We start from the raw sequence: 18621 nt of genomic DNA on the forward strand, positions 1-18621 counted from the left end.
GTGTGAAAAAGTTGCCCCATAGGTTTCTTTTATATCTTTCCCCTCTCACCCTAAATCTGTGCCCTCTAATTCTGGACTCCCCAACCCCAGGGAAAAGGCTTTGCCTATTTATCCTATCCATGCCCCTCATAATTTTGTAAACCTCTTTAAGCTCACCCCTCAGCATCCGATGTTGCAGGGAAAACAGCCCCAGCCTGTTCAGCCTCTCCCTATAGCTCAAATCCTCCAACCCTGACAACATCCTTGTAAATCTTTTCTGAACCCTTTCACGTTTCACAACATCTTTCCGATAGGAAGGAGACCAGAACTGCACGCAATATTCCAACAGTGGCCTAACCAATGTCCTGTACAGCTGAAACATGACCTCCCAACTCCTATACTCAATACTCTGACCAATAAAGGAAAGCATACCAAACATCTTCTTCACTATCGTATCTACCTGCGACTCTATTTTCAAGGAGCTATGAATCTGCACTCCAAGGTCTCTTTGTTCAGCAACACTCTGTAGGACCTTACCATTAAGCATTTAAGTCCTGCTAAGATTTGCTTTCCCAAAATGCAGCAAATTAGCCATGCTAAATTGCCCGAAGTGTTAGGTGAAGGGGTAAATGTAGGAGAATGGGTCTGGGTGGCATACGCTTCGGTGGGTCGGTGTGGACTTGTTGGGCCCAAGGGCCTGTTTCCACATTGTAAGTAATCTAATCTAATCTAACCTCACATTATTCTAACTTAAATTCCATCTGCCACTTCTCAGCCAATTGGCCCATCTGGTCAAGATCCTGTTGTAATCTGAGGTAATCCTCTTCGCTATCCACTACACCTCCAATTTTGGTGTCATCTGCAAACTTACTAACTGTACCTCTTATGCTCACATCCAAATCATTTATGTAAATGACAAAAGTAGAGGACCCAGCACCGATCCTTGCGGCACTCCACTGGTCACAGGCTCCGACAGGGTGTGGCTTTGCCATGGAGAAAACAACATGGGATAAGGACTTCCAAATTTGCAAGAAATTCAAGAAAGGTGCAAGGCTTGATGGATCTTTTTAAGTTGCAGAGAACTGGTCCCTGCAAGTCACTTCTAGCAAGTGGAAATGAGCTACATCATGTCAATGACTGATCACCTTTACTTGTTTCATGGTCTATCTGTAAACACAGTTGGGATTATTCAGCAAGTGTTGCATAAATGCGATTCTGTAATTGGCATTCTTCCATTTGTTCTGATGAATGCAATTCAAAACATTACAATAACAAAGTTCGAACGCAAAACTTGAAACATTTTTCCCTCTTCACAAATGTTGTCAGAAATGCTGAATTCCTCTAACATTTGCTGTTATTATTTCAGACCTTCACTATCCACAGTATTTTTCTTTTATTTAAGACCTATAGGACAATACTATAGGTGAAAAATGTATGTACTCTCTCAATTCTTGCTCTTCATAGTATGTCATCCACCATCAGAACAGAAAATCTGTGACATAGTTCTTTAATGGTGAGCCACACAGAATTACAATTTTATTCTTTACTGAATTTTATATGTATGTTGAAATGTATGTCAATGTTCTTTTATGCTTTCTCTGTGAAACAAGCTCATGTCTAAGTCACCAGCCAATCATTTTGAGATCAGTAACTGGTCTGTATTTGCCAATTCCAGGACTGAGCTATGTACCAAATCTGTAATAAATGAGATTTCACTATAAAAAATATACTTTCCTCCCAGCAGCAGTCTTTTTTAGATCCTTTAGAAACACAGAGGGTGACAAATGTTGCAATTGTAAAAGCTGACTGGAAACCCTGCAATTACTATGAAATTCAAAACATTGTAATAGTGATTCTATAAATGAAGAAATAAAGTAACAAATTTTCTCTCAAATATTAAAAATATTTATGTTTATTAAATATTATTTTTCTAAGCCAGAATCTTTTACGAGTAACTTCCCTGAAGTTCAATGATGACAATCAGTGCAGTAACCTGGTTACATACAATGAAAAATTACAAGGGCAATTCCTAAAAGCAATGGTAGATACTGAAAACCAGTGGAAGATGTTAGGTAAGGTGAGTGAAGATGTATGTGAGGGGCTCAGCTTTGAGACAAACAAGGCGAAGGGGAACAGCAGCAGAATTCGACAATACTTAGGCCTGCTAATTGCAGGCTCACCAATGAATACTGGAATGCTGATGGAGAAAGGAAATACATGGCACATCTGAGCCAAAGTAGAGGAATCAAGCTCTCATTTGCACTGCACTGGAGAGAATCTTCGTTGGATTGTGAAGGAAGGTTTTGGACAGATTTGAAGGTAAAGAAGTTTGTAACCTGGGAAGCAGAAAACCAGTTGAAACACAACATTTAGGTTCTGATGCTCAAGAGAATGCAGGCTTCGGAGGCATGATTTAGTTTATGCAATATCCAAAATATTTTCATAGCAAAGTTTAGAGAATTTATAGCTATTCTAGAGACACTGGAATATTCAGAATGGGTAAAGTCTATTCAACCTCTCAGGGCCCATGCTCCATGTATTAGTTCACTGCTAATTTAGAATCCACTTTTTATCATCTGTTGATATTCTTAGCTAACTAAAAAATAATTCAGAATCAAATTTGCCATCATTTATTGCGTTGTTGGTGAGTACTCCAAAATGTTATTATTCTTTGCATTCAATTGTAGCGCAAAGGTTAATGTGGTAGAAATGGGCTCTGATTCATGGGAGACTGCCAGCAATACTGAGGAAATCGCATTGCTGTTCCTTTGGTATATTTGAACCATGTTGGGAACTAGTTCCCAGCAAATTGTATAGTACTATAGAGTTATAGAAAGGAATTTAAACAAATGACTTGTGGGAGGAAGGTTCGATTGTGGTAATAGTGGTAAAAAGTCAAAGCTTATGGCTCTTTATAGAAATATATGCAGTATATTTAAGAAAATAGATGAGTTGACAGCATAAATAGAAATAAATGAATATGATTTGATTGTTAATACAGTGATGTTATGCATGGTGACCAAGTCTGGGATTCAATGTTTAAAAGTATTGAATCTTCTGGAAGAATAAGCAAAAAGGGAAAAGAGATGTGATAAACTTTGTTAAAAAAATGTTATCAGTGCATTGGTAAGTTGTGATATTGGTGCATTAGATCATGATGTGGAATTGGTTTTGTTGAAAACACAGAATAACAAAGTAATGAAGTCATGAGTGGGAGTCATGAAGAAAGGTTCCTGAAGAATTGCCTCACTAACACAAAGCATTAATCATGAAATAATGGAAGTATCTAAGAAGGGCACTGTAATAGTCATGGGCTATTTTAATCATATATTGACTGGATAAATTAGGTAGGCAAGGCTAACATAGAAGATGAATTAGTAGAGTACATCAGGGATTTTTCTTCGAGCAGTACACTGCTGAACCTACCTAGTAACAGAGATTTTTAAGATTTAATGAGCAATTAGATAGGATAATTAAGAAATTATCTTCTGAAAGATCCTCCAGTTAGTAGCGATCACAACAGAGTAGACTTACAAATTTAGTTCGAAGGAGAGTAACTCAGATCTCAAACCTTTATCATCACTTAAATAGGAACAATTACACAGGTATGAAGAAAGAGATATCTTACGCAGGCTATAAAAATAGACCAAGGAGAAAGTAAGTCATTGAGCAGGTCAGGCATTTAAACAGATATTTCATAACACAGCAAAAATTTATTCTAGTAAAAATGAAGCATTCGAGAAGGATGAGCCAACCGTGGTTAACAAAAGATTAATGAGGAGAATATCTAGTCAAAAAAAGCATTTAAAGTGACAAAAACTAGTGGTAGCCAGCTAATTGAGTTTTTTAAGAAGTTACTACAGAGGAAGAAAGTTTGAAAGTTAATTGGCAACAAATATAAAAACAAACAGAAAGTGCTCCTATGTATTTATAAAAAGGAAAAGAATAGCCTAAGGAAGTGTGAGACACATGAAGGATCTAACTTGGGAATTATTAATGGGGAACAGGGAAGTGGCAGAAAACCTAAACCACTATTTTTCATCTGTCTTCTTGGTGAAGAACACTATAAAATAAGCCGAGGGGAGAGGGGGGCATATTGTGATGAGGAATCTGCAAAAGGATATAGATAGGTGAGTGAGCAGGCAAAAAACATGGAGTTTAAGTGAGAAGTCCTGCATTTTGGTAGGACAAATCAAAAGGAAGTTTACTTAAATGGAGTGAGACTCTAAATAAAGTGCAGCACAGAATATATGGGTGTACTTGTGCATAAAACATAAAAAGGTTAACATGCAGGTACAACAAATAATTAAGAAGGCAAAATGAATTTTGCCCTTTATTGCAAGGGGGTTAAATTTAAAATTGGAGATTGTGTGATAAATGTTGATACAGGTACATATCCCTTTATCAGAGAATCTGAAAACCGAAAAGCCCCGAAAACTGAAGGATTTCATGGAGCATGCAGCGTCAGTCATGTCTGTGTAACCTAACGGGGTTTTCTTGGCAGGCGAAGGCCACAACCACTCGACCCACGTGGCAGCATAGCCCAGCACTCGGAAGCATCAGTTGTGTATTGGTTTTACTGTGCTAAATTGTTTAATTTTAGAGTGAAAATGTCAAGAAGAGGTGCAGGTACAGCTATGGCTAACAATAATATAAAGAAAAGGAAGCATCTGTCATTATCAGTAATGCAGAGAGTAGAAGTATTGCAGAAGCTTGATCGTGGTGTGGTTGTCCAGCGCCTTACTGAAGAATATGGTGTCAGAACTATCACTGTCTATGATTTGAAGAAACAAAAAGACGAGTTACTGAAGTTTTATGGTGACAGTGATGACCATCAACTAATGAAGAATAGGAAAACACTACATAAGGCAAAAATGAAGATCTTAACCATGTGTTGATGGAGTGGATTGGACAACGAAGAAGTGAACGTATGCCACTGACTGGTTTGATGGTCATGAAGCAAGCTAGAAAATATCAGAAAGAACTGAACATTAAAGGTGAATGTCATTATTCAGAAGATTGGCTGCAGAAATTCCAGAAGCATAATGCTGTGAAACACCTGAAAATCTGTGGCAAAAAGGCTTCTGCTGACCACGAAGCAGCTGAAAATTATGCTGGTGAATTTGCCAATCTGATATCTTACAAAAGCCTTAGTCTTGAACAAATCTACAATGCTGATGAAACAGCTCTCTACTGGTGCTATGTCCCGAGAAAAACATTTGCAACGGCTAATGAGAGAACACCAACAGGTTTTAAGGAAGCTAAGGAAAGATTAACTATTCTTGGGTGTGTCAATGCTGCAGGCACACTCAAGGTGAAATTGGCAGTGATTGGGAAAAGCAAACATCGGAGATGTTTTAAAGGTGTATGTAATTTGCCTGTGCATTATTATGCAAACAAGAAGACATGGGTAACCCGAGAAATTTTTTCCGACTGGTTCAGTAAACACTTCGTACCATTGAGCTCATTGCAGACAAGCTGGACTACACTGGAAGAAAAGTGTAAAATTTTATTGTTCTTTAACAACTGCTCCACACATCCCTCTGCCGAACAGCTTGTGAAAAGTAATGTTTTTGGCATTTACTTGCCCCCGAATGTGACATTGGTCTTACAGCCTTGTGACCAAGGAATTTTAAGCTCCATGAAGAGCTAGTATAAAGACTATTTTTTGAACAGTATGCTTGTTGCAGTCAACAGAGAGGTAAGAATTCAAAACTTCCTGAAAGAGTTTAGTCTTAAGGATGCCATTTACGCAGTTGTTAATGCTCAGAATGATGTTGACAAAGCAACATTAACAAATGTTTGGCAGAGACTCTGGCCTACAATGATATTTCTTGTAAATGAACCTGCAGATGAGGAGTTTGAAGGATTTCATGTCACTGAAGAGAAAAATATGATAGCAAGCCTAGTTATCTACGCACAAAACTTATCGGACGAAAGTGTAATAAATTACATGAAGCTGGCATCGAAGAAATGCTGAACATTGAGAATGATGTGCCTGTTGTGCATTCCTTTAGTGATGGGAACATTGCTGAAATGGTTTTAAATATGGGTTCCCTTACAGATAAGCATGAGGATAGCTGTGATGATGATGATGATGATGAGTTCGTAAACACAGTTTGAAAAGTCCCCATTGACGATATGGTGAAAATGTGTGATCAGTTAATTGCTGGCCTTGAAAAATGTTCATTTATCAGTGAGCAAGAGATTATGGCAATTTACTTAATTAAAGAGAGATTGCTTGGACAGAAACCTATGTTAATGAGACAAATGACACTTGAAGAAGCCTTTAAAAGTGTACGTTTAAGTTTTACCAAATTTTTTTTAATAGAAATAAATGCTGTTGAATATTTGTAGTCGAAGTATTTCATGAATTTGTATATATTACTCTATAAATAAGCTTTGTACGTGTATGTTTTCCCAAATGATTTTCTTGTAATTTTTTTTATGGAAATAAAATATTGTTGAATATACTCTTTAAATAAGCTTTGTACATTTAAATTTTCTTGAGTGTTTTTCTTGTAATGTTCTTTATGAAAATAAAATGTTTTGAATATTTATAGTCAATGTATTTATAGAGTACTGATAAATGAAATAAAGTGTAGCAGTATTTCTAGTCTTTATTTAACCCACTTAGTGTGAGTATTCATATGTTTTTGCTGCAGTACAGTATTTATGTCTGATTATGGGTTGCTGTCCTGTCCCTACAAGGGGCGCTACATTAGTTCTGAAAACTGCAAAATTCCGATTTCCACAAAGCAGCTGGTCCCAAGCATTTCGGATAAAGGGAAATGTATCTGTAGTGTTGATAAGGCAGCACCTGGATTACCATATACAGTTTTGGGACTCATATTTTAAAAACTGCATTGGAAGCAACTTAAAACAGACTTGCTAGGCTAAATCCTGGGATTAAGGGATTAACTTCTCAAGATTTCTAAACTAGTTAGGCATAAAAACAGAAAGCTTCAACTGTGAAATAGTAATCATGGACTCAAAATGTTAACTGTGTCTCTATATATGCTAGGAGAAAGTGAGGACTGCAGATGCTGGAGATCAGAGCTGAAAATGTGTTGCTGGAAAAGCATAGCAGGTCAGGCAGCATCCAAGAAGCAGGAGAGTCGACGTATCGGGCATGAGCCCTTCTTCAGGAATGAGGAGAGTGTGCCAAGCAGGCTAAGATAAAAAGTAGGGAGGAGGGACTTGGGGAAGGGGCATTGGAAATGCGATAGGTGGAAGGAGGTAAAGGTGAGGGTGATAAGTCGGAGTGGGGGTGGGGCAGAGACATCAGGAAGACTACAGGTTAGGAATGTGGTGCTGAGTTCGAGGGTTGGGACTGAGACAAGGTGGGGGGAGGGCAAATGAGGAAACTGGAGAAATCGGAGTTCATCCCTTGTGGTTGGAGAGTTCCTAGGCGGAAGATGTGGCGTTCTTCCTCCAGCCGTCGTGTTGCTATGGTCTGGTGATGGAGGAGTCCAAGGACCTGCATGTCCTTGGTGGAGTGGGAGGGGGAGTTGAAGTGTTGAGCTACGGAGTGGTTGGGTTGGTTGGTCCGGGTGTCCCAGAGGTGTTCTCTGAAACGTTCCTCAAGTAGGCGGCCTGTATCCCCAATATAGAGGAAGCCACATCGGGTGCAGCGGGTGCAGTAAATGATGTTTGTGGAGGTGCAGGTGAATTTGTGGCGGATATGGAAGGATCCGTTGGGGCCTTGGAGTAAGGGGGGGGGGGGGAGGTGTGGGCGCAAGATTTGCATTTCTTGCGGTTGCAGGGGAAGGTGCCGGGAGTGGAGGTTGGGTTGGTGGAGGGTGTGGACCTGATGAGGGAGTCACGGAGGGAGTGGTCGAGGTATGCAGAGATGAGTTCGGTGGGGCAGGGGCAGGCTGAGACAATGGGTCGGCCGGGGCAGTCACGTTTGTGGATTTTGGGCAGGAGGTAGGAACCCCCACCAATCCAACCTCCACTCCCGGCACCTTCCCCTGCAACCCCAAGAAATGCAAAACTTGCGCCCATACCTCCCCCCCTTACTTCCCTCCAAGGCCCCAACGGATCCTTCCATATCTGCCACAAATTCACCTGCACCTCCACAAACATCATTTACTGCACCCGCTGCGGCCTCCTCTATATTGGGGATACAGGCCGCCTACTTGAGGAACGTTTCAGAGAACACCTCTGGGACACCCGGACCAACCAACCCAACAATCCCGTAGCTCAACACTTTAACTTCCCCTCCCACTCCACCAAGGACATGCAGGTCCTTGGACTCCTCCATCGGCAGACCATAGCAACACGACGGCTGGAGGAACTAGGAACTCTCCAACCACAAGGGATGAACTCAGATTTCTCCAGTTTCCTCATTTGCCCTCCCCCCACCTTGTCTCAGTCCCAACCCTCGAACTCAGCACCACCTTCCTAACCTGTAATCTTCTTCCTGACCTCTCCGCCCCCACCCCCACTCTGGCCTATCACCCTCACCTTTACCTCCTTTTACCTATCGCATTTCCAACGCCCCTTCCCCAAGTCCCTCCTCCCTACCTTTTATCTTAGCCTGCTTGGCACACTCTCCTCATTCCTGAAGGGCTCATGCCTGAAACGTCAATTTTCCTCCTCCTTGTATGCTCTCTATATATGCTGCCTGTATGGGAGTTTATCAGGCATTTTTGTTGTTTGTACTTCAGATTTCCAACAGCTGCAGTATTTTGCTTTTATTGTACAGTTTAGACCTTTATTTGTTAGAGTTTAGAGGAATGAGGAGTGATTTTATTCAGACGTACAATATTTTGAGGAGGCTTGACAGGATAGATGTTGAGAAGACATTTCCTCTAGTGGGGGAACATCAAACTAGGGGGAATAGGTACACAATAAAGGGATGTATATTTAAAGCTGAGATGCAAAGGAATTTGTTCTCCCAGAGGATGAATATCTGGAATTCCCTATTCCAGAGTGTTGTGGAAGCTACTGAAGTTTTTAAAGAGGTAGATAGATTTTTGAAATATCAGGCTATGAGGGGCTAGCATGAAAGAAGAATTGAAGGTGAGGCAGATCAGCCATCGCCTTATTGAATGATGGGACCAGCTTCATAGGAAACTTCTGTTTCTCATGGTCTTATATAAATTTTGTTTCCAAAACTACTCTTTGATTCCACATATTTGCTATTTTCTCAGATGTACAGCGACAGATGCTGGTATTTAAATGCTGGTATTTAACCAAAAAGCAAACAAATGACTGTCTCACATTATTTAAAATGAACTTACTTCCTTAATCTTTCAACCGCCTTCATCTCTACGTCACTATGGGTCCGGGCCAGAACTGCCTCATGCTGGGCACATTTCACACACAGACCGGCAACACGTTCTGAACCGTCTATTGCAAGCAAAGATTCTTGAACCTTTAATCGTTCTTCCAGCTGTTGACATTCCTTTTGAGATTCAGACAGATCTTTTCTAAAGTATCACAAATAAGGAAATCTTTTAACAATTACATTCACTGATGAGTAAGAATAAATACAGGAGGAAGTAAAATAATGCAATGTAATTATCAACAAGCAAAAACTGTAAAGCAGAATTAAGCACAGAAATGGCATTGTGAAGAATTCTATTGAATAAATTATGTAACGGTCAACCAGCATTTTTAAAAGTAATCTATTGGTTTGCTTTGTAAATGATGAATTCTGTAGATTTTAACTATCATATGAAAGAGTTGATAACAAAAGCATCTGGCAAAGTCCTAGTTCTTAGTCAACATAGCCCTGAACAGACTCTAGTTGGGGCTTCCATTCATCACCTTCCTGTTGCCATAAGTTGGAAGCATTAATTTAATAATCTATAAAATCTCTCAACACTGCAACAATATTTATTCAGATACAACACATGGAAGCATCCCAGATCAAAGTTTTAGTACCTTCTGGATTACAAAACTGTGCGGGTCAAATATCTAACTGATATCACTTATCTATGTTGGGGGGGTTAATGCTGGCTGGACAGATCAAAGACGTGTTCAAGAAGATGATAAACCTCTGCACAACACTAAGGGACTACAATGTCCAAACAGCCAAGAAAATCACTCTCTCAATCTCAAAGTAGTCCCACCAAAGAGGGGAATTCCACATGCAGTTTATGACCAGTATGATAAATCATCACTTATCCAACTCAATTTCAGAACTATGTGATCAAATAAAGGCAGCTGCATAAAGATAATTGTGCCCATTCGATTCAAGCATCATTGTCACCAAGACTGATTCAGTGAAAAGAAGACTGAAACATATGATCTCCTAGAATCAATACAAAGAGCTTTCATTACATGGAACAACAACCTCAGGTGACTCTCTGTATGAAGTTTGCACATTTTCCCCGTGTCTGCGTGGGTTTCCTCCGGGTGCTCTGGTTTCCTCCCACAATCCAAAAATGTGCAAGTTAAGTGAATTGGCCATGCTAAATTGCCCGTAGTGTTAGGTGAAGGGATAAATGTAGGAGAATTGGTCTGGGTAGATTACGCTTCGGCGGGTCGGTGTGGAATTATTGGGCCGAAAGGCCTGTTTCCACACAGTAAGTAATCTAAACTAATCTAATCTAAAAACCTAAAGCTGCAGGTTAAGGTGGCAGTATTCTAGCTGTTTCCCAAAGACAAATCTGGAAGATAAAGGACATGTGGTAGAAAGAGGAAGCTTGCAAGATTCAACAATATGTTGACCCTCAAGTTATGCAGAGCTTTTTTTGAAGTCACTAAGGCCATCATGGAATGGTGTCTCTTGATTTATTTCAAGGAAAGGAAATGGTAATGTGACTAGTAATTCAAAAATCTAGGGTGATGCTCGAGGGGCATGGATTCAAATCTCACCACAGCGGATGATGAAAGTTTAGATTAGATTACTTAGTGTGGAAACAGGCCCTTCGGCCCAACAAGTCCACACCGACCCGTCGAAGCACAACCCACCCATACCCCTACATTTACTCCTTTACCTAACACTACGGGCAATTTAGCATGGGCAATTCACCTGACCCGCACATCTTTGGACTGTGGGAGGAAACCGGAGCACCCGGAGGAAACCCACGCAGACACGGGGAGAACGTGCAAACTCCACACTGTCAGTCGCCTGAGGCGGGAATTGAACCCGGGTCTCTGGCGCTGTGAGGCAACAGTGCCAACTACTGTGCCACCGTGCCGCCCACCAATAAAAATCTAGAGTTAAGTACTAGCTTAATGGCAAACATGTAACACTATTGTTTGGCATTTAAAAACCCATTTGGTTGACTAATGCTCCCAGGGAAGGAACTGTGCAATCCTTAATGTTCAGGTCTACATGTGATTCCATATCCTCTGCAATGTGGTTGATGCTTAATTGAACGGAGTGGTTTTCTATGACATTTCAGAGGCTATCCCAGTAACTACAATACTGTGGATCTGGAGTCATCTGTAGGTCAGACCAGTTAGGAATAGCGAGATTTCCTTCCCGAAAAGATATCTTCCCAAGGATGTCAATGCAGTCCAAATGGGTACAATAAGATGCTATTCAGCCCTTGATGTCTGCTCTGACATTCAATACGATTATGGACTAACTTTTTTGTATTCCAAATTCTACATTCTCATCTCTCTTTGATAACCTTTTATTCCCTTACCTAACATGAATCTGTCTACCACTGTCTTAAAAATATTCAAAAAACCCATTTCCACCACCTCTGATGCAGTATTCCAAAGTTACAGAGTTCTCAGAAAGAATTTCCCTGTATCTCTTTCCTAAGACAATAACCCCTTACTTTAACAATAAAGTCTCTGAGTTCTGGACTAACTTGCAAGAGTTAACATCCTTGCCATGTCCAAATTGTCAAGACCATTCAGATCCAATATATTTCAAACAGATCAGCCACTCACTCTTCTAACTCTAATGAAAACAATCCCACCCTCAAACATTGTGCCTCATTAGACAGCCTGCTTACTCAAGGTATCAATGTAGTAAAACTCCTCTGAACCACCTCTAATGCATTTACATTCTTCCTTAAATAAGATGAGCAAGACTGCAAGCAGTATTCAAGATATAACCTCACCAATACCCCCATAACTGAAGTATAATTTCATTACTTTTATGTCTAATATTCTCTTACTAAAGACTAGTAACCCATTAGCATTCCTGATTATGTATTGTATCTGCATATTAACTGCTGTGACCCGGAAACTAGAAAAAACAGATTTCTTGGAGTTCTAGAGTTTTCCTCTTTGGGTGGGATGGTGGCTCAGCAGGTTGTACTGCTGCCTCACAGCATTAGGGACCTGGATTTGATTCCAGCTTTGGGCAACTGCCTGTGTGGAATTTGCACATTCTCCCAGTGTCTGGATTTTCGCCAGGTCCCCAATGATTCCTGCCAAATTTCTATGCATTCTAGTATGTTATCTCCTATACCACAAGCTCCTAATTTGCGCAATAGTCTTAATGTGGAATCTTATCGATTGCCTTTGGCAAATCCATCTATCGTACATCAATGGGTTACTTTTGCCCCATAGCACATTATTCCTTCAAAGAATTCTAATAAATTGGTTAACAATCATGCTGACTCTTCCTGATCACCTTGAGATTTTCTCAAGTGCCAGTTCTAAACCTCCTTAAATGATTGATACCATAGCTTTGCATGATAGGCATCAAGCTGACTGACCAAAACAAAAAATAAAGAACAGCAGATGCTGAAAGTCTGAAACAAACAGACATTGTAGGAGAAACTCAGTAGGTCAGGCAACATCTGAAAGAAAGCAAAGTCAACATTTTGGATCCAGAGACCTTCTTCAGAATCCTTACGAAATTCATCCTTCAGAATTGTCTACTCCCTGTGGCTGAGGATATCCTCTCAGAGACAGTGCTGCTTTGGACCTTTCAGAAGAACCTCCAACATTGTCTTTGTTGCTAGACAAACCCAAGGAAAATGTTGCAAACAGCATCAGGGAGTCTTCATTGCATACATGTAGCTGACTAAGGGATTTAATTCAGTAAGAAGCACAGAGAATGCTGTAACCATTCAAAAGTACCCATGCTCTTCTGGAACATTCCACTCCTTCTCTTCACTCTGAATCCATCCCTCCTTCGAACCCAACTCTTGTTAGAAATTTACCATACCTCTGACCTTCTGTTCTCTGATGCTGAATGATCTGTACGGGAATGTCATGACGTCACACTCTTCATCCTTTGCCTTTGCATTTGTATCCCTTTCTGTGGACAGGAGTCCTTTCCTTGTACACTAGACTCGTTGATCAGCATCCAACTTTCTTCTCTACCTTCCTCTGGTCTCTTAACTTCACTTGACTTATTCATTAAGAACTGTAATCGTAACAATGGTCTTAATTTCTCTGCTCTCCTCACCCATTCTAACCTAACATTCTCTGAACAGGGTGTACTCCACGCTCTTAGATCCAATCCTGACTTTACAATTAAACCTGTCAACAAGGTGCTGTTGTTGTCTGGCTTACTGACCTTGACCTTGCGAAGGCTGAGTACCAGCTCTTAGAAACCTCATATCTTCCTCTAGGTCATACCCCATACCTATTACTCTTCCAAAATCCAGCCGATACAAGTTTAGCCAATCCAAACTATATAATACTCATGAGCCAACCTGTCCATTCCAGATATTAGTCTGGCAAATCTTCTCTTGACTGCTTTCAATGTACTTCCACTCTTACTTAAATACTATACACAGTACTTCACATGTGGTCTCTCCAATGCCCTATAGAACTGAAGCATATCTTCCCCACCTCATATTCAATTCCCTTATCAATAAATTATAACATTTTATTAGCTTTACTTATTATTTGTTGTACTTATACACAAACATTTTGTAATACATGCATTCAGATCTGTCAGAATACTGAAATCTCTCAGCATTTAAATATTAAGTATTTTTTGCGCTCTCACTGCAGAGGAGACCATTCCGCTAACAGGAAATACACCAGACTAGATTGAATGAAGTGCAGGTAAATCGCTGCTTCACCTGAAAGGTATGGGTGGGGCCTTATATAAGAATAAAGAGGTAAATGAGCAGATGCTAAAACTTATGTGATTACATGGGAAGGTGCCTTTGGAAGATGTTAGGAATAGAGAATGAGTGGACCAGAGAGTCCCAGAAGGCATCCGATCCCTGTGGAATGTTGACAAAAGAGAGGAGGGGAACGTCTGTCTGGTCATGGCATCCCACTAGCAGTGATGGAAAATAATTGTAGGGCCTAGCTCAATCCTTTTTTTAAAATCTTACCCCCAAAGCCAGTTCTGTCATGACACGAGTTGTTTTTAGTATAGCTAACCCATCTTTGAATCACCAATCTCTGAATTATTATCACATTCTCTCCTACCTCAGCTCTCGTTATCATTTATTCAGCTTCCCTCTGTTCTGGTCTACTATCAATAATTCCTTTTTTGCCTATTCCTATCATATCTCTTTGGGCTTCATCACCATCTTTCCACTCACTTCTGCATAAATACCACCTCTTCCTAGATGCTATCAGTTCTGATGAAGAGTCACTGGACTCAAAGTTAACTTTCTGCAAATGTGTTGCTGGTCAAAGCACAGCAGGCCAGGCAGCATCTCAGGAATAGAGAATTCGACGTTTCGAGCATAAGCCAAAGTTAACTTTGGCAGCATCTGCGGAGAGAAATCAGAGTTAGCATTTTGGGTCAAGTGACCTGTTGTGAGGATGGATCATTCAACCTGAAATGTTAACTCTGATTTCCCTCCACGGATACTGCCAGACCTGTTGAGTTTCAGCAGCATTTTCTGTTTTCGTTTCAGATCTCCAGCATTCACTGTTCTTTGTTTTATAATAAAAGGATCATTCCATGTTTGGACCACGCAAGTTTATTTACTCTCATACGAACAGGCAACTTTCCAGTAGACCATTGTAATCTTTTCATTTTGAGAGAAAAGTGTGAGAAAGGGTAACAGAAATCAATCTTATAAATAGTTTCTCAAATATATCCCAATAGAATGAATTGCCAAACCAATAAGGTGTCTGTCAAGTGCTTATTCAGCACCTATGTAGAATATCAATAGGTTGATTAGCTGTTTACATCTCTTGTAGAAGTGATAAGAGTGTGAATAAGGACATAGTTACAGGAATACATAAAATGGGGTAGGTTTCTTCTGTAGCACAATGGCTCACAGTAAAGTCAGTGATACTGAAGAAAATCAAAAATATTACTAAAACATGAAAAATCAAGTGAAAACCTCATATTTTTGTTAAACCAACTGAGCTTAGGAATTTGCTGCACAAATATGCTTACCATTACCAAATAAAAATCAAACAAATCAATGCGAGAAAGTACAAGATTATTCAGGTTGGATCCAAGAAAGAGTAATCAGATTTCTTTCTAAAAGATGAGAAGCTGAACACTGTTGAAAGAATTACAGGAATTATTAAATACCAGTGGACAGGTACACAAAAACGTGCAATGAAATCTTATTATCTCGAACTAGCCAGAATACAAAGGAATGGAAATTATCCTGCAGTTGTATGGAACTGGAGTATTGCATCCAGTTCCTCGTAATGTACATCAGGAAGATGTACTGACCTTGAAGTAAGTGCAGCACAGATTCACCAGAGCAATACAAGCTAAAAAAAACTTAAATTATGGGCACAGGTTTCATAGATTCAAATATAGAAGATTTAGGGCAACATAATTGAGGTATTTGAGATGGTTAAAGGATTTGGTAGGGAAATTGGAGATAAACATTTTATTCTTAAAGTAGTCCAGATAAAGTGACATAACCTTGAAGTAGTTCTAATCATCTGATCAAGTTTTTTTAAGCATTAAGTGTTTTTTGCTCTGTATGTTTTAAAACAAATCCAAGATAGCTCCACAGTATAGAAATCAAATATTGAGTACATTATTGCAACTAACTTATATTATTACCTTAGTAATGAAACCCGAGTCTCCAGTGTTTCAGTCTTTCCTTGGTATAGTACATTTAGATTTTCCTGAAAATGAGAGAGGTAATTATTCCCTCAAGTTGTTACTGTTTGGAATAAATGTTAACCTTCAATTTTAACACCGCAATTAAAAGCAAGGGAGCATATCCCTAAGATCTTATTTTGTACCAATTTTCTCCCTTCACAAAGCAATAACCAGTGCAGAAATACAGACATTGATCATCCTCTCAATTCCTCCCAAGTGCCTAGTCAGTAAGCATTAGCAATTATACAAACCCAGATGTAATTCAGCTTAATCCAACCCTCACCAGCATTCGTAAACATACACTTTCAAACAAAGCCTATACTAACCTACATAAAATCAGGAACAAGAACCTTAGTTGATTTTTAATACCCTCCCCAGATAAGGAATCTTGAAGCCAAATTATATTGTCCTGCTGTCATTTCAGATGAGGTAATAGAATCAAACTGGAAACCTCATGTCAGAGGCTCATTTCACACTAACTTTATCAACTGAACAACCATGAAATCCAACCACCTTACCTGTGAGAAATTTTAAAATCTTAAATCATAATTTCTCGATAGTGATGCATTAGACCTAGAGATTGGACTTTGACAATTCATACAATCTTGTTATAATATAAGGCACAATTTAACAAAATGTTAAATAATTGCACAAAACAGGGTATACATAAGAACTGGAGCAGGAGTAGACAATTCAGCCACTCAAGCATTCTCCACCATTTGTTATGATCATGACTGATCTCATCTTGGCCTCAACTCCATTTTCCTGCCTGCTCCCCATAATCCTTCCACCTGCTACGAATTAAAATTCCCTCTCCATTTTAAATTTACTCAAGTTCATGGCATCCATTGCTCTCTGGGATAGTGAATTTGTACTTGGGGAAATAAATAGTGACGTCTTGAAAAGAGTTCATATTACAGAACAGGAAGTCCTAAAACATAAAAGTAGATAAATTCCCAGGATCTGATCAAGTATTTCCCAGAATACTTAGGGCGGCACGGTGGCACAGTGGTTAGCACTGCCGCCTCACAGTGCCAGGGACCTGGGTTCAATTCCCGCCTCAGGCGACTGACTGTGTGGAGTTTGCACGTTCTCCCCGTGTCTGCGTGGGTTTCCTCCGGGTGCTCCGGTTTCCTCCCACAGTCACAAAGATGTGCGGGTCAGGTGAATTGGCCATGCTAAATTGCCCGTAGTGTTAGGTAAGGGGTATATGTATGGGTGGGTTGCGCTTCGGCGGGTCGGTGTGGACTTGTTGGGCCGAAGGGCCTGTTTCCACACTGTAAGTAATCTAATCTAAACTGAGAACTTTGTGGGAAGCTAGGGAAGAGACTGTTGTGGTACCCCGCTGAAATACTTGTTTCATCGCCAGCTACAGGTGAGGTGCTGGAAGACAGCAGGTTGCTAATGTGATGCCAGTATTTATGAAAGACTGTAAGGAAAAGCCAGCGAACTTACAGACTAGTGAGCTTACATCAGTGGTGGTATGTTGTTGGAGGATATTCTGACATGCATTTGGAAAGGCAAGGACTGATTAGGTATAGTCAACATGGCTTTGTGCATGGGAAATTATGTCTCACTAACTTGATTGAGTCTTTTGAAGAGGTTACAAAGAAGATTGATGAAGGCAGAGCAATGGATGTTGTCCATATGGACTTCAGCAAAGTGTTCAACAAAGTTCTGCATGGTAGACTGGTTAGATCAAATGGGATCCAGGGGAACTAAGTAATTGGATTCAAAATTGACTTGAAGGTAGAAATCACTGGTAGTGGTAGAGAGTTGTTTTCAGAATGGGGGCCTGTGACAATCAGTGTGCCACAAGGATCTTTGCAGGGTTCACAGCTTTTTGTCATATAGATATTTAATGATTTGCATGTGAACATAGGAGGTACGACGAGTATGTTTGCAGATGAGAGCAAAATAGGTGGTATCGTAGACAGTGAAGACTATCTCACAGTACAATGGGACCTTGATCAGTTCAGCCAATAAGCCAAGGAGTAGAAAATGGAGTCTAATTTAGAGAGATGTGAAGTGTTCCATTTTGGTAAGGGCAGGATCCTAGGGAGTGCTGCTGAACAAAGACACTTTGGGCTGCAGGTGCATAGTTCCTTGAAAGTATAGTCGCAGGTAGAGAGGATGGTGAACAGGGCATTTGGCATGCTTGCTTTCATTGGTCAGAACACTGAGTATAGGAGTTGAGATGTCATGTTGCAGCTGTACAGTACATTGGTGAGACAACTTTTAGAATACTTCTTACAACTCTGGTCGCCCTTCTATAAGAACGATGTGGTTAAACTTTGAGAAAGTGCAGATAAGATTTACAAGGTTGTTGCCAGGACTGAAGGGTTTGAGTTATAGAGGAAGGCTAAGTAGGGGCTTTTTCGACTGGAGCATAGGAGGCGGAGGAGTAACTTTATGGGGTTTATAAAATCACGAGGAACTTGGATGGGGTGAATAGCCAGGGTCTTTATCCTAGGGCGGGGAGACTAAAATTAGAGGGCATAGATTTAAAGTGAGTGGGAAAGACTTAAAAAGAATCTGAGGAGTAACTTTTTCACGCAGAAGGTAGTGCATGTATGGAACAAGCTTCCAGGCGAAGTGATGGAAACAGGTACCATGACAAAATTCAAAAGGCATCTGGATGGGTATATGAATAGGTATAGGTTTAGGGGAATATGGGCTAAATGCTGGCAAGTGAGTCTGGGTCAGATTGGGGAATCTGATCA

General features: G+C 40.2%; 1 protein-coding gene across 3 annotated transcripts in view; it reads right to left on the reverse strand.

The window, feature by feature from the left end:
• The window catches only part of sdccag8 (SHH signaling and ciliogenesis regulator sdccag8), a 369171-nt gene that overhangs the window by 306298 nt on the left and 44252 nt on the right, over positions 1 to 18621 (reverse strand). For all 3 annotated transcript variants that reach the window (XM_060830822.1, XM_060830820.1, XM_060830821.1), the window contains exons 7-8: positions 15857 to 15921; positions 9228 to 9416 (exon numbers count right to left, since the gene is read on the reverse strand). In XM_060830822.1, coding sequence (XP_060686805.1) covers positions 9228 to 9416; positions 15857 to 15921 — 254 coding nt within the window. The remainder of the gene's footprint in view (positions 1 to 9227; positions 9417 to 15856; positions 15922 to 18621) is intronic.

This window comes from Hemiscyllium ocellatum, chromosome 10 (genome assembly GCF_020745735.1).
Source record: "Hemiscyllium ocellatum isolate sHemOce1 chromosome 10, sHemOce1.pat.X.cur, whole genome shotgun sequence".
Lineage (NCBI taxonomy): Eukaryota > Metazoa > Chordata > Chondrichthyes > Orectolobiformes > Hemiscylliidae > Hemiscyllium > Hemiscyllium ocellatum.